The sequence below is a fragment of the Nesoenas mayeri genome, assembly GCF_963082525.1.
Source record: "Nesoenas mayeri genome assembly, chromosome: 14".
Lineage (NCBI taxonomy): Eukaryota > Metazoa > Chordata > Aves > Columbiformes > Columbidae > Nesoenas > Nesoenas mayeri.
In genome coordinates, this window is record NC_137556.1 from 9,736,646 (window position 1) to 9,752,298 (window position 15,653).

General features: G+C 41.3%; 1 protein-coding gene across 6 annotated transcripts in view; it reads left to right on the plus strand.

Annotated features, from left to right (window-relative positions):
• The first annotated feature begins 1,836 nt into the window (after positions 1–1,836).
• The window catches only part of MACROH2A1 (macroH2A.1 histone), a 46,287-nt gene continuing 32,470 nt past the window's right edge, over positions 1,837–15,653 (plus strand). For 4 of the 6 annotated variants that reach the window (XM_080353057.1, XM_080353061.1, XM_080353060.1 and 1 more), the window contains exons 1-2: positions 1,837–1,958; positions 10,063–10,263. In XM_080353057.1, the coding sequence (XP_080209183.1) occupies positions 10,092–10,263 (172 nt within the window). In that variant the 5' untranslated portion in view covers positions 1,837–1,958; positions 10,063–10,091. Of the gene's footprint in view, positions 1,959–2,736; positions 2,855–4,171; positions 4,203–10,062; positions 10,264–15,653 lie in introns of those variants that run through there. The other 2 variants (XM_080353058.1, XM_080353059.1) reach the window with 2 other exon arrangements.

Below are 15,653 nucleotides of genomic sequence, written 5' to 3' on the forward strand. Positions count from 1 at the left end.
GAGTTAAGGGCAATCAGGGACTAGAGGGTACTTTTCTTAGCAGGGAGTCTTTGTTAAGTAAAACTGCTTGTCTGAATAGTATTCAGGTTACAATTAGTACTCTGGGAGCACCCTCAGGCCAAGGCTGCATTTGACCATGCGCTGCACAGAAGCATCACAAGAGATGTCCTGAGAGACGCAGTTCAGCTGCGTTAAGAAACAGACCAAGCCTGGCCATTTTGATGGATGAGAACACCACAATTATAAGGTGTTTCAAAAAGATAGACCCAGTTTCAAAGCAATATATTTCACAATGGCAACATGATACAATTACATAAAAATTTATGAACAGTTTAATGAGTTATCAAGCAGCCATCATTTGAAAGTCTATGACCTGCCCTTTCAGGTAGTCATGGGCAGTTCATCGTTGCAGAGATTTAGTGATTTCAAATTGCGTCCGTCTTTATAATGACTGAGTGTGCCTAGTGGAATCACACACAACATTGCTTTTGTAGGCCACATGTATCGCTCGCAGCCCTGTGCATTCAGTCTTCTTGCCTCTTATTTCAAAGACACTTTTCGAAGGAATGTTTCTCAAACCAGCCCTGAGTTTTATATAGGCTGTCCACAGTTCCTTGTTTTTCATTCTTCCTTTAAACCATTATCTTCCTTTCTGCTTTTTATTTCGTATGACAAAGGTGCTGTGAATACATGCTGATACTGAACAAAGTACAGAGAGCTGGAGCTCAGGGTGGTTGAAAAGGGGGAGAGAGATAAACTCCTTGTCTCTACCAGCTGTTGGTGGCTGCAATATTATGCCACTGTCACCTGTCATAGCTCTAGACATGAAGGGACAGCAAGGTACAATGTGGGGCGAGGCCATGGGCTGGCATCCTGCTTTGGGCACTGAAGAAACGGGATACTCTGTTCAGGTGGGAGCAGCAGAAGGGTCTGGGAGTGCTAGCAAGCCAGGGGTCTGCCATGACATTCAAAACTCCAGCTGCCTATAGTCCCACCGCTGTAAACGCAAAAGCAATCTGCTGTGACTCGTCCGTGCTCCAGCCAAGGCCTGCTGTGGCAGCCACCCTGTTCCCCTGGCACCAGTGGGGAGGGCAGAGGAGACAGGGAGGGGGTGGTGAGGGCAGAGGAGGCAGCAAGGGGCTGCAGTCTCCCTTTGTCAGCTGGGTGGGCAGCAGCAGCAACCCAGCTTTCCCAACCCGGCAAGGTGCACTCAAGGACATCGGCATCTCCCATGTGAAAACTCCTCCGCAATCTCCATCTGGGGCCTTTATAAAATGGCAGCAAGCCAGTTTTGTACAGCATGGGTGGAGCGTGAACGCCTCGCACCAGCGCTAACGATCCAGTCATTCGTTCTCTTCTCTTCTCTTCTCTCCTCAAACAACCAACTTCATTTTGGGAGGAATGTGGCATTAACCCCCTGCTTTGTCCTCCCCGCTCGAGGAGCGAACGCGTTTGCAGACAATGGCCGGGCAGGTCGCAGGGAGCGGGGGGCCGGGAGCAGCTGTGGCGAACGCAGCGCCAAGGCACAGCCCCACGCAGGGACGCGGCTTTTCACCAAGCGGGCCGGGCTCCCGCATGGCAGCCAGCTGCCGCGGGGGAAACCGAGGGGGCGGCCGCTGAGGCGGGAGGCTCCGCAGTGCTGCCAGGCGGAGGGGGCGGCGAGGAGCGGGCTCCAGGGCGCCGCTTCGGCGAGGCCCCGCGGGGAGCGACTGGCAGCGGCGGCCCGTGCGGCGAGCGCGAGGCGGCCGCCACGCCGCCGTGAGGGGCGGGGCCACGCGGGGAGGTGGACGCGCGTGGGGAGGGGGAGAGGAGGGATGTGACGCGAGGGCGCGCGGGGCATTGTGGGAGTTCGCCGCCAGCCCCTCCAGCCGTTACCGTTGGCCCCCGCGGAGGCAGCGGCTGCGGGAGCGGGGCCGCCGCCGGCCCACGGGAGACATCTTGCCGCCGGAGGCCGGGCTGTAAGTCGCTGCCGTGGGGTGCCCGCCTCACGCACGGCCGCCCGCTGTGTGGGGAAAGGGGGCGGCGGGGTCGCTGAGGGGCTGTGCCGCGGCGGGTGGCACCGGGCCGGGAGTAGCGAGCCGGCCAGGGTGGGCTGTGAGGAAACTGGGGTCTTAGTATCGTCACCCCCCCGCCCACCCCTCCCCTGAGGAAAACCACGAGCCCGGGCCGCGCCGGGCGGTCTGTCGGTTCAGCCTCTTCTCGTTGTGCTTCGGGTGAAGCCTGGAGATCCACCCGCTCCCGGGGAAATGGTGGCAGCGGGGTTTTATTGCTATTGAATCTGCATCTGGGCTCTGGCAGGGAGGCTGGAAGGGGTCCAGCCGGCGCCCCGCAGACGCGCACTCCGCACGGTGATTCCGAGGGACGGCTGTGTCGAACCACGGTTTCTCCTTTATGCACTCGCACGGACTCTTCTTCTTTATTTTTTTTTTTTAATTATTATTTATTTTCCCTTCTGTGTGGTTTTTTTTTTTTTCCTTTTCCCTCTTTCCCACCTCGTGTCGTCGGGCAGGAGAAGAAGATAATCTAGAGAGACTGCAAAAAGCGCAAGTGAGAAGCAGCAGAGCATGTTTTCAGTGTGTTTCACTTTGAGATGAAGAAACTGTGGCGTAAAAGTTACCTGCCACATGCGAGTGACTTAATTAAAAAAAAAAAAATGGCACTTTTAAACCTGTAAGCAAAGGCTTCCAAGAGTGGTAAAAATAAATGTTCAGCTAGAAATGCATCTTATTCTTTCAGAACTGTCACTTCTTGTATAGCCTGCAATATGTCTGCCTGCAGGATCTGAGCAACCCGTACAGACTGTCTCTGGGTGTGGGTGTTTCTCACGGGGGACTGCGAGTACTGCAAGATGCAGGTGAATGCAGGTTCCTAAGACTCAGTGTGAGGCCTGTCACAGGCATCCACAGATTTAGACTGAAGACTGACATGTTTATTCATGTAGGAGACAGGGGAGCAAACTGTTTCTGTAACTTGTGTGTTTCTATAATCCTTTTGTTTCCTCTGTAATCTTTAAAAGTAAGTTGCAGAAGGCCCATGAAATTGCATCTGAAGCCAGCACTTGGAACCACCTCATATGCAAGCAGGCTAGTGTAAAACTGAGGTTGCTTCATTTATGCTGATGGGAGCAGACTGTTGAAATGTGTTTGGATGAGACCTGTTATTTATCTCTTGACCATACAAATGAACGACCATTTTTTACCCAGGACTGTGTGTGGCTGTCACTTAGCAACAGGTCTGTAGGGAACTTTGCAGATCCACTGCCTCCCTCATTCCTAAGAGCAGAAGAAATGAATGAGCTAAGGAGCAAGTGAGCAGTTAATAAAAACAAGACCCAGGTTCTCAGGCACAACCCAGAGTTAAAAGATTTAGGTGGGAACAAAGCAATTACAGTTGCTTTGAAAAATATATTTTAATGTAATGGGCTATGGGAAATCTTATATCAAGTGGTCTCTAGAAAACTACCCAATGTGTTCTTTTTGTTTAAGTGTTCTGAAAGAAAGGAATTGCATTATTGTTTACTTAGTAATGGCTGCACATCATTTTGCTGTGTTATGTGTCATAACCTCTCACACTGAAATCTTCTAGGCCTTCTGGGTTCCTGAAAAGTAACTTTGTTTTGTTTTGTGCAAGGCATACCCTTCTGATTGCCAGTAAAGCCAAATGTTGACAGTATAGATTAAACTATAACTGATCTAAAACTAGTAGAAAGATTAGTTTGGCCTAATGACAGTAATATAGGAAGAGTGCTTAAGCACTGCTTATTTTTTAGATCAGCATTAGCAAAAAGAAAAATCCACTGCTGCAAACTTAGTCTTAAAATAAATCGGTATGTTTAAATTTGTCTTTAGGCGGTTGCCTGGTTCTGCAGGTAAAATCCAATACACAGCAATGAGCTTTGATTCTCTTGATAAGGTAGGTGATATAGTCATATTCCTGAAGGATGGCCAAAATCTTGTTCTCTCAAAGAAATTCAGAACTATTTTTGTACAGCTCTGTCAGCCAGGATCAAGGCCTGTTGTCTGGTCTGCATGGAAGGTGGTCCTGCACAAGCAAGGTTATAAAGTAGAGATGAAGGAGCAAGAATCTACAACTGATGCCACAAGAGGAGAAAAAGAGTCTCCAGAGACCTTTGGAAGAGGGACTGTTGACCCAGTGGGCAGTGCAGCAAGTGTTATGTTTTGGCAGCTTAGTGCTTCCTAGAGGTAAAATGGCAAAAGAAACATGCAGTGTCTGTGGAAGGAACACAGTGCTTGCTTGCTTCTCAGGGAAAGAGGCTGTAGACACAGAAAGAGTTACAGTTCCTTACCCAGACCAGTCCAAAAGAGAGGGTGGGTAGGATTCATCTCGTGGTCCCTGCTCCAGAAGGAGTGATGCTGGAATCGTGCCATTCATGGCCTTCTCAGTGGGTTGAGTTCTTGCACTCCCTTCCCTCAGCAGTATAGCATCTATCATAGATTTCCTTCTGCATCTGGATTTTGCCTTGGAAACATCCACGTGAATTCTTGATTGCATTTTTGCTTTCTTCCACAAATGTCAAGGGGCAAAAAAGTTTTCGAAATGTTCTTTACAACAGTTTTTCTAAACACTGAGTTTGTAAATGGTCCAATGATTTAAGGTCCTGTGTCAGATTTACCTAGTATACTAAAAGCCATATGCACAAATGGGCTTGATTTCATGCTAGTACTCCCAGCAGTGGTCAGTGAAGACAACTGTATTTACGTTTTCCTGACTATTGGTGGCAGGATGCCCAGCGAAAACCGTCCTTGTGCTCCCAGTGCTGTTAATAGTGGAGGTTTGCACATTAGGGGGACATTTCGGGGTTTCAGACCCATTGTGGGTGGGAGGGACTTTTGCCTGTTGAATAGAATTGTGCAACAATGTTTTGTTTTGCACACAGATTTTGCAAAAATGTTATTCCTCTTTTTCCCATCCTTTGCATTATCACTGTGGGGATTTTAGTCGTCTTAATCTTCAATAGGAAGTACACCTATTGGGCATTCCTAGATGAGTAATGTTCTCTCAGTTTTCCAAGTGAAAATGAATGTATGTATGGTGCTGCCTTTTCAGATGAGAAATTAGCATAGTACTGGAATGGCTGTTTCATAACCAGTTTCAGACCACAAAGAGTTACTGCTTTGATAAAGCACTTAAGCTAAAATTTGAAATTGCGTCAGATCAAACGGTAACTGATTAGCTCTTATTACTGTTGCACTGAGGAACCACAGTCACAGACTAAGATGATGTTGTGCTAGGCAAGTAATAGTAGAGACCATTTTATAGCGGCTCTGTAAACAGTGCATTTTTTAAATATGCCAGACTAGTTTGTGAATAGCCAAGAACAGAGCAAGTTAGTTGTCAAAGTAAATTCAAATGCACCTTTTCAAAAAGAGTTCAGTGAGTGGCTATTATTGTAGTACATAAATAGATTTAAGAGAGAATGACAGCACTTACATTGTTAATCTTTCGAAACAATGCAAAGAAAATAGCATTGCAGTTAATCTCTTGTGATACAAAAATGAACTTTCCAGCTTAGTCTTTCTACTGGAAAGAAAAGTAATTACTAAATCTTAGTATTTATCCTGTTGTAGTAATGGTCTCCTGATGTTATAACATAGATCTAAATTTAATCATCTGTTTGCCGAGTGCAGTTAATACACCAGTGTAAACCTATGATCAGAACAGTCCCTGCTTGACAGCAGTAGCATACATAGTAATTTGTTAAGTCGTTAAGAACCAATACCTGAAAACTATTAATAGCAGGGGCTTTTATTACTACTGTTTGATGAAAATGTCAAACTGACTGAGTTAATGAAGTACTGGTATTTGGAAATTAGGTATCACTTTACCAGGATGTGCAGCCTGTACTTTCAGAATTGTGTGATGTTAAACCTTTCAGGAAAACTGATGCCTATGTGCATTACAGGAAGATGGTATTTGAAAGTGTGATTTAGCAGAGGATCTGTCTTCACACAGAAAAATATGGCTAACCAGATTTATTACAGGCAATTTCAAATAGAAAAATACTAGTTATGCTGATTTCATTGCTATACCTTAATATTATATTTTTCTTAGAAAAAGTATTTATGGCTTGCAAAGATGTGACAGCAGAGGAGCCTTGTAGCTTGAATCTTTGCTATGAGCCCAAATAATATGCCATCAAATTCTCATTTCTGTGACTTTTGAGATCTTAGAAAGCAGTATGAATCTTGCTACAGGCTTTAAGAGGTTTTCACAGGGCTATAAATCAGGTGCTAAATTCTGCAACTAGGGCAATCTGTGTTCAAGTACAGGAGAGCCACTGAAGAATATAGCATTAAATTGGGTTCAGTGTCGAAGGTGGACTTATCTAAGTTGGCTCCTCAGTGATATCCCCTGATTATCTCAGTGATAATTTTTGGAACTGTCACATTGAAACTAGATCATTTGATTGTCAGATCTTTGAAGACTTTGCAATGTATTTGATAAGTTTCTTAGTAATTCAATTGCAAAGACAAAGGAAAGGAGTGGTCCATTGACTGGAATTGTTGGTTTTGTTGTTTTTTTTTTTTTAATTACCCTGCTCAAATCTTGTCTGAACTGTGGCACATGTGATAAGGTTCCCTTTGGTTGCTTGGTTAGCAGTGACTCAGCAAACAGCTCTGGTTCATTAATGTTGGCAACATTCCAGCATTTCTGGTGTTACATGTTCTCAAATGGTTTATCTTTGTAAGGCATGCAGTTTTCTTGGTTTTTTGTTGCCATGCTCTTTACATTTAACTTCAATTTTTTTTTTTTTTCTTTTGCTGGCTGTTGCAAGTGAAATCTCTTTCCATTCTCTTTTGCTGTGGAGAACTAGAAGTAGAGAAGAGACTTTGCGAGCTCATTGCACCATCCCTCAGCTCAAAGACAGGACAAACAGGTTCTGCAAAGTAATGGTCCTGAATCTGCAATTAAGCCAGGAAAAGGTCTTCCATGCCAGACTTTCTTTTTCTCCTTCCAAATTACATGGTTTCCAAAATCAAAAGTGGTACTTGAAACCTAATTGGAATTTCCCTCCCTCCACCCTCAACATATAAAGGTACAGTGATTTACTACATGTTGTAGGAATAGAGTTTGTAGGAATGGAAGCTCTGAAAGTCACCTCTATGGTATTTCACCTTTAATCTCAAAAGCTGAAGAAGTTCTTGCTTTTTTTCAATATGCAAGCCCCTCACCTTTCTGGTTCAGGCAAAATTTTTCTTCACAAATAAAGTTACAGCTGGAAAGCTTTTTAATGTACAGTATGAGAGGATCAGGTGGATTGTGAAGATAGATCCAGGGCTATCTTAAATATTAATGAGAGAAATGTGACCAGGAGTATAAAATAAAGGGGGGAATTAAGCTGTGGAGTTTGCAGAAGTGATTAAATAAGCTTATTAAGACAGGAAAAAAAGATACCATTTTATATATGGGTAGGTGTTAGCTGCAGATGACAGGAGGCTTGGAGGTATTAAGTAGAAAATAGTAGAACATCTGGACACTAGATGAAAGAGGTTGGAAAGTAACAGCAAAGTGTTTTGCTCAAGGGTAACGTACGGGAGGTTGGTTCAGCATGACTGATGAGAATTGACAGGATGTTAGCAAAAAACTTAACGTCACTTTGCATAGGTGAAGTGTATTCAGAGACAGTGATACACAGTGCCCATTTGTTTCAATATATGAAGGAACCACTTCCTGTCTCTATGATTAGTCCTTTTCTTGGGGCTGAAAATGAAAGGACAGTGAGTGTTCCTTCTTTTTCTGTTACCAGCTACAGCACGCGTGTGTGTGTGTGTCTTCCACTGGGATTTTTAGTTTGGGTGAGCTGTATTTACTCCAGCCCCTTCACAGCCTCTTTGGCAGTAGTTCTGTATTGATATATGCTTTACTCAGACTTTGATCCAAGTGGTACAGCAGCTGATGGCTCCATGACACTCTCCCCCCCCCCAAAAAAAAAAACCCACCACCAAAACAGAAACCCAAAAGAAACATCAGGAAATAAGGATTTCCATGTTCTCTTCCAGCTATTCTGACTATCCCATAAACTCATAAGCCAAATCTGCCTAAGGCTTGCAGATTTTCTGTAGAAAAAATGTTTTTCATCATTCACCTATTGCTTACAATACAAAGGAATTATGAGGGAAGGTAGAAGCACTGGTATTTCTCACGCCTACTTTCCTAGGTGTTTGGTTCAGTGAATTTCTTAACACTTGTGAGATTAAGCAGTTGTAGTTTTTATGAAAATGTGTTATGAACTATGAAAATAATTTCTGGCAGAAAGTCCATAGCCAACTCAAAGGTACACCCAGCCTTCCTTCAGACAAGGCCAGAGCTAAGTTGGTGACAAAATGCAATTAAATGGAAAGCTTTTGAAATCAGTTGCGAACTCCGGTTAGGCAGTTTCTCAAGGCAAGAAAATTGACTTCTGTCCTCTTCTTAGCAGAATAATGGTTATTATAGAGCTGAGTTCACAGCAGAGGAAGGGGGAATGAGCACTTTTGATGGCTTCCCTCTTCCAAAGCTTTTTGTCTGTTTTTTGACATGAGTTTAGTAAATATAGTGTGAATTTAATCTGAACTAGTAAAATTATTTAATTTATCTTTAACAAGCAGTAAGCCCTTTGCATTTATTTTACTTAATGTGCTGTACAAGTATTGACTCCTTGATGAATGGAGTGTGGAAGTGGAAAGGAAATATTTGATACTCATGTTTCTTTAGTTATCCTCAGTGGTCTTCATTTGATAGTTATGTAGTCTGAATCGCAGTGACTCATTGAGATTTAAAAGACTGCAGGACATGTCAGCACAGAACAGAAGTTGCAAAACTTAGAAGTGAGCTTGGTGAATCTGTTTTGTCTAATTCTGAGCTCGACTGATCATTGTGGATTCAGATGTATGGCAAATACAGTTAGGTTCATAAGAATGGACTTCAGAATAAACGAGAGGAAAAAAAGGGAAACAGAACTGGTGTGATGGGAAAGGAGGTTTAAAGAGGCTTCATTGTGGAGTGTATAAATGCACCAGTGAATTTGCATTTGTGTTAGGATCTGTGCAACAAGGAAAGCACTAGAACATTCAGAGGTGTGTGTGTCACTGGTGTGTGCAGCCGATTTCCCTGGAGGTCAGATATGCAGGAGTGGGGGGGATATGGGGACAGTCTCCTTTCCTTAGAGTTAGTTTCAAAACCCAGTGCACTGCCTAAACCTTCAAAGATGCCTTGAGAGCCTGTGAAGCCTCCAACTCTTTGGATTTGTCAGCTTCTATTTACAGCCTGAGCAGAAATCAAAGAGAGAAAAAAAATATGTTTGACAGCTGTATCAGCAGTAGGTTTCTTCACTGAGATAAACCAAGATACAGTTGTCAGATATCTCCTGGGTGTTCAGACCACTGTTACATTAAGGAAAGGTGGCAGATTGAAGTTCATCACATTCCTAGAGGGTGTGTTGAAGCAGTACAGTCTTTGATATTGAGATAGCTGGTTTGTGATATGTTCAAATCTCAAGGGGTTCATTTCAAATCTTTCTAAAAATAGAACATTTAGTGTACAGGAGGTGTATTTTGCCATGCGTAGGCATTTGTTCTGTAAATTCACACATGCTTGAAGATCTAGTTCTTTAAAGAAGGTCAATGCACTTTATGAAGCCTTTAGTGGACGCAGTTTTTCCTAGTTAGGAGCATAGTTATTTGTGTTACAGTCCTACCACAGTTGTTCAAATGCCCAGTGAAGAGCTTTTCCCAGAGAGCAGAGGGATGTATCAGTTTCCTTGCAGGAAGCATTCTCTGCTTTAAAGCAGCAGCTCTACTTTACGTTAGGTAGTTATCACACTTAGTTCCGTTAATGGTACTGGGTTTCATCTGTTAGGAATTACAGAAATGTAATTCCAAAGCAGATTTAATGTATCTAAAAAGGTGACGTCTGTATGTTTTAAGCACCCTAATGCATTGCCTACCCCAAAATACTGATCTGTCTTAAAATCCAGTATATGGTGTTATGGCATCAGTCCTTATTGATAACCTTGATAATCTGTTGGTTTTTGTTTTGTTTTGTTTTTTCCTTTATATATAGAGTGCTGTTCCAGACCCAGTGCAGACAAAATGTCCAGCAGGGGTGGAAAGAAGAAGTCAACCAAGACTTCCCGCTCTGCGAAGGCTGGGGTCATATTTCCTGTTGGAAGAATGCTACGTTACATTAAGAAAGGCCACCCAAAGTACAGAATTGGTGTTGGTGCTCCTGTGTACATGGCTGCTGTACTGGAATATTTGACCGGTAGGTTTTGCAGAACAGTGTGAAATAGCAGCAGTGAAAGTAATAATACAAATTGAATTTGCACAGGACAAAAAAAAAAAAAAAAGATAAAGATCCTCTGATTTATAAATGACTAAAAAAGTTATAGCTGAAGTAAGTGCTATGCTGATCACACATCTAAGCCAAAATCAAGGTACCTCCAGCTCTGCTTCACAAGTTTGATGGCTTTTGTGCATTCCAGCACTGGGTTTGCTTTGACCTGCTGTAAACACACTTCTTCCAAGTAGGTGGGCAGAAGAATTCCTACTAACCTCAATGCGTATGGACTGAACCTTCAGTGTTGCAGTCCTGCCTGCTCCAGTTTTGTGCTTTATGGCTTTGTTTGGGTTCTAATTGTCTGTTAAGCATATACATTCATTTTAGAGAGCTTCTCAGTGTTTACACAGAGCTGAGATTGCTTACAGTGTTGTTTAAACGTTTTTGTTCAATTTGCAGATTATTTTTGAGACTGTGTATGTTGTGTGCAATTTGTTTGGTTGAGTCTGTGTATAAATGCACACTCTGTTCATCTGCCCCAGATCAACATAGCTTATTTTCTTACATTTGTCATGCTTTTTCTGTTCCCCTCATCACATCAGAATAAGAACACCTTAAATAATTATCTCATCCTCACAGTACCTTCTTGGAGGATAGAAGTATTTATTTTTCCTCCATTTAGAAAGAAGTTTCAAAGGAAGAAAATGATTTGTCCAAAGACAAACCAGACATGCAAGTAAAGAACATTACATAGCGATTCTCCTCTCAAGCGAGATCCAAAATATTGCAAGTTTACCCCACAAACAGCACTACAAAAGTAGTCTTCTCATGGAAAATAAACCCCAGCTATAATAGCATCAACATACAGGCTTTTCACAATATTGTTTTACTTAATATTTTTTTAAAAATAGATAAGAATAAACCACCAGTTCAGTCACGTTCGCGTGGCCAGACTGACTTACAAGCATATACCTGTAGGCTGGGGATCTAGAAGAAAGCACAAGTGCTAGAGGGATTGGTGTGGGGAAACAGGTTCTATTAGCATGACTAAGGAAAAGCTGCACTGGATCTCATTTCTCCTAGCAGTGTTTCTTTTTACAACGCATCTGCTCATGTCTGTGTTCTGGTTCCAGCAGGTGTGAGTGTTTCAAAGGACAGTAGTCTTTAAGCTATAATGGTGAGCTGAGTCTCCGAGGAAGAGATACAGTTCATTCCTTCTTTGACTTAAGTACAGAGTAGCAAAGCTACTTGTGGTTTACCTTTGCTGAGAGTATTTAAAACCCAAGTGACCTAACTGTTGAGAGACAATTTTAGATACACAGTAAAATGGATATTTACTTTGAAGAACAGAAATGGGCTGGTGGTTTTTTTGTTGTTGTTTGTTTTTTTTTTTTCTCTGTAGAGTCTCTTCTTCCTCTAAAGATGGAGGTCGGTAAAATTAGAGAATAATTAGTAGAGTGCCTGTTTTCTGTAAAGTATTCATATTACATAATTTTTCTCAGCCATTAAATATCCCTTTTTTATCTTTACTTGTTCATGTTCATAGTTGTCTTTATTTGGGCCTTTTCTTTAAAAGAATGCTTTTAAACTGCATAGATGGCATTAAAAAAAAATGACGTTTCCTTCAGATAGGTTCCTGCTTACACCAATAACAACTCACATAAAATTCGTCTTAAGGTGGAGGGTGCTTTGAATGCTGCCCTTTTAAAGAAAAAGAACAATAACACAGGAGCTTAAGGCACTGCTAATGAGCAGCACATGTTATTGGTTAACTGTTTGATTTAAAATATTTACTGAAGCAATGATGCTTTAGGCAGCTAAAAATAGGCTGAGGAAATAAAGATGTTTCTTTAACTGCTGTGCATCCTGGGAAACTGAGGAGATTAACAACGACAAAAAATTGCACACATTTCTTCTTTAGAAAGAAGAAAAATGGAGGAAGGAAGGAGAGCTGAAAGAAAAGTACATGCTTTTTTCTTCCTTTAAGTATTTTTAAGCTGTGAGTATGTTTGTTTGTTTGTTTTTCCTCTGAAGGCTAGGTAGATAGCTCTAGCATCTTGTATCTTGGGATTTTCTTTTATTCTTATACATAGTTGCACCTCAAAAGCACAGACACTCTTCTTTCCTTACTGAGTTAGTGATAGTTTTATGTTTTATGACTGTTTCAGTCTGGTGGGGGGTTTTTTCTCATTCTATTTCTGTAAGTTTTTCACACCCTATATAGTGTAATTCTTTATCGTTTTTAATGCTCAGTGTGTTTTCTGAACTTAAGGTCATTCATCTTATTGCAGTATGATTCAACAACACTTCCTTGAAATGGGATGCCTGGAGATTTTGGATGTGTGTTCTTTTTACTTCTTGGCAGTTATTGCTTTACAAAATCAGAGAAATGCTGACTTTTCTCCAGGAGAGTTTTTAAAGATGCTCATGTCGGCACATGATCTGAGACTAAATCAAAGCATTTCAGCCATTTCAAAATAAAAGCAGGAATGTGACATAACAGGAAGGAGACCATGTGAAGTGGCATGCTAGTAAGTTGGCTAAATCAAAAAAGCAATCCCATGCATCCAGGAAGGAGAGAAAAACGTAAAATATCAAAAGCAGTTGCAGGAAAGAACTTCAGAAAAGACTAGGAGGGGAAATGAGAAAGACGTGACCTAATAGAAAGAAACCTACTAAGGTTTGAAAACTAGTTCATGTGTGTGCAGAATATGGCACTGACTTTAATCCTTTAGAAGATGAGGTGCTAAATTTTGCTGGCCTTTGCTAAAGTTTAACTCTGATGTAAATCTGACGTTAGCCCATAATATGCTCAGATCTGGGATTTTGGTTCGGTTCAGTTTGAGATTTGAACTTCCATAATGCTTCCAGCTGTTAGACTTGGAGTTCTCTTCTGAATCCATCTGTAGTTATGACTTTATCTGCTTTATACTCGGAAGGTAACTTACTCTTATGAATATGTAGTGCTACTCACCAAAAAGTAAAATTATGCATTCTATAATTTTTGTAGTGTATGAGTGTATTTATAATTTAAGCACTTCTTCAGTCTGTGCCCAATGAAGTGCTTTTCAAACTACATTTATGTTGTTCTTCTACTTTTGCATTAGCATGTTTATACACGGTACAGCTCCGCCAGCAGGAACATGCATTGGTTTAGCACACAGGAGTTAGTCTGGCTGCTTCAGTTGCTTTGAACTAAAAACTGTGTGTCTTTGCTGCTTTTCAGTCCCTTGGCTTCAGACAACTTCTTCTACAGGAACTGCCTGGAATACATCTTGCCTGTGTTGCCTGTTCTGGTAGCTTTAAATATAATAATAAACCTACTGTATTATTAGATGTACAATTTGTCTTCTGGTCTTCAGCTAATAAAGTGTTTTTCCTTATCTTACATTTCAAATACTTGATATATAGACAGGTTCTACAGTGAGTATTATCCTTCTCTTATTTATTTACTGAAGATTCTTGATACCTATGAGTAATATTACAAAATAATTCTCTCATCAGCACACCCAGTGTATGCAGTTTGGTTTCTTAAGCAAGCCACCTGATTTTCTTTCCTGCTTTTCATCTAAGGAAATCATTTGTAATGTCCCCTATCAATGGAATGCAAGTGTGTGTTTGTGGGTGAATGTGTAGAAAGTACCTTTGAGTTCTGCTGATATTGAAGCAAGTAGATATATTTCCATTCTGTACTCTGGAGGAAGAGTGTGGGTGCTTAAGAACTGTAATGCACACTTCTTGTTTCTTTTCTGTGTTTGCAGCAGCACTTCATGCAGTGCTGCCTGTCTTGCAGGGAGTAGTCAGAATATTGGATTAATTTAGGCTTATGCTGAATTCTAAGCGTTATCAACTGCTTTAAGCTGTCAAGAAGTTCATTGTTAGTATTTCCTTTTGTCTTTTTTACTTATTGTGGCACGTGTATTACAATGGTTCATTACTTATTTATCTTCCCTAATGTGTAATTCAGAAAACTACAATCCATTCTTTATTTTCTCTACAAAGTAGTGCATCAGTATCAGTTTACATTAAAAAAAAAAAAAAAAAACCCAAACAAAAAACCAAAACAACTAGGTCAGTTAGGAGAATAGCCAGAGACATCATTTGGGCATTGCAGCTGCTGTGATGAAGTTGTGTGGTTTGTGTTTGTCAGAACTGGTCTGGCCATACATGTAATCAGGTGTGTTCCTTTCAGATTTGTAGCTTGCAAAGTTATAATATAGTCCAAACTTTTTTACTAACTGAAAAAGACACTCCTTTGCCCTCAAAAAATAGAAACCTCTTGAGTATATTTAAAGGCAGCAAGAACCAGGCCTGCAAGTGATTCTGTTCTCCCTGGCCCCCCATCATTTTCTCTACACTGTAAATAATTTTCAATTGCCAAAATGTCATAGCAAATGAGGAGAAGGAGAAGTTTATAAAACAGCAGGAGAACAGAAATACAGAAGAAATGAGACTTTGATTTATGTTTGTTTTGTAGATACTGAAGTAAGGTAGGAGAAAATGTCTGTTTTCTCCATTAGATTTTTTTCTCTTACCTGGGTTTTTATTGCCCATTGTGTGCTGTTGATCATGTATTTTGTTAAAATCTAAAGCACCTTTAGAATCCCACAGTTAGAATTGCATCTGGGACATTCTGGTGCTTACCTGAGTTTTTGTTTTCAGGCTTTCTGATGTCACCGGAATTGCTTAATGCAGGTTCATGTGCCAGAGCTCAGTTCATTGCATTTCCATCTTGATTAATTTTCGATGTGGAAAATTTTCTTAAGCCAGTTGCTGATTGGCTGCAGATTGAAACTTCTTCCCAAATGCAGTAAGTTTAGCTGCTCACTTCAGCTGCTCGCTTTCCAACGTGCAAGCTGATCAACTTGAACTGCTGCTCACCTCTTGTGCTTTCCTTGCTGCTGAAATTTTTTACAGAGTCACAGAGGAGAACAATGATTTGCCCTGTTTGACAAAGCAGATGTACTGCTGAACTTCTGCTTGGAGGCAGAGGGATAGCTCAGAGGTCCACAGTAAAAAAGCATTAGGTTAAAAGTAGATTCAAGTTCCAGGCACGCTGAGAATACCATAAATAATGGTCCTTAGGGAGTAATGAAATTTAAGAAGAGAAATAATTGAAAGTATCTTTTTGATACTGTTGAAATGTACATTCACTACCAAGATACATTTCTTTTATTTAAACAGGCAGCTTTAGAAACACTAATCCTTGTTATGGTGTTGTGCCACAAACTGTCCCTCAAAAGAGGTTTAAAATAAATTAGGGGCTTGTCACAATTTAAAATTACTATACTTGCAAGAAGTGCCTCTTTACATTTAAAACTTTGCCTTGTTATCAGCTGAATGACCAGGTCTCTTTCTGAACTTATAAATGCATG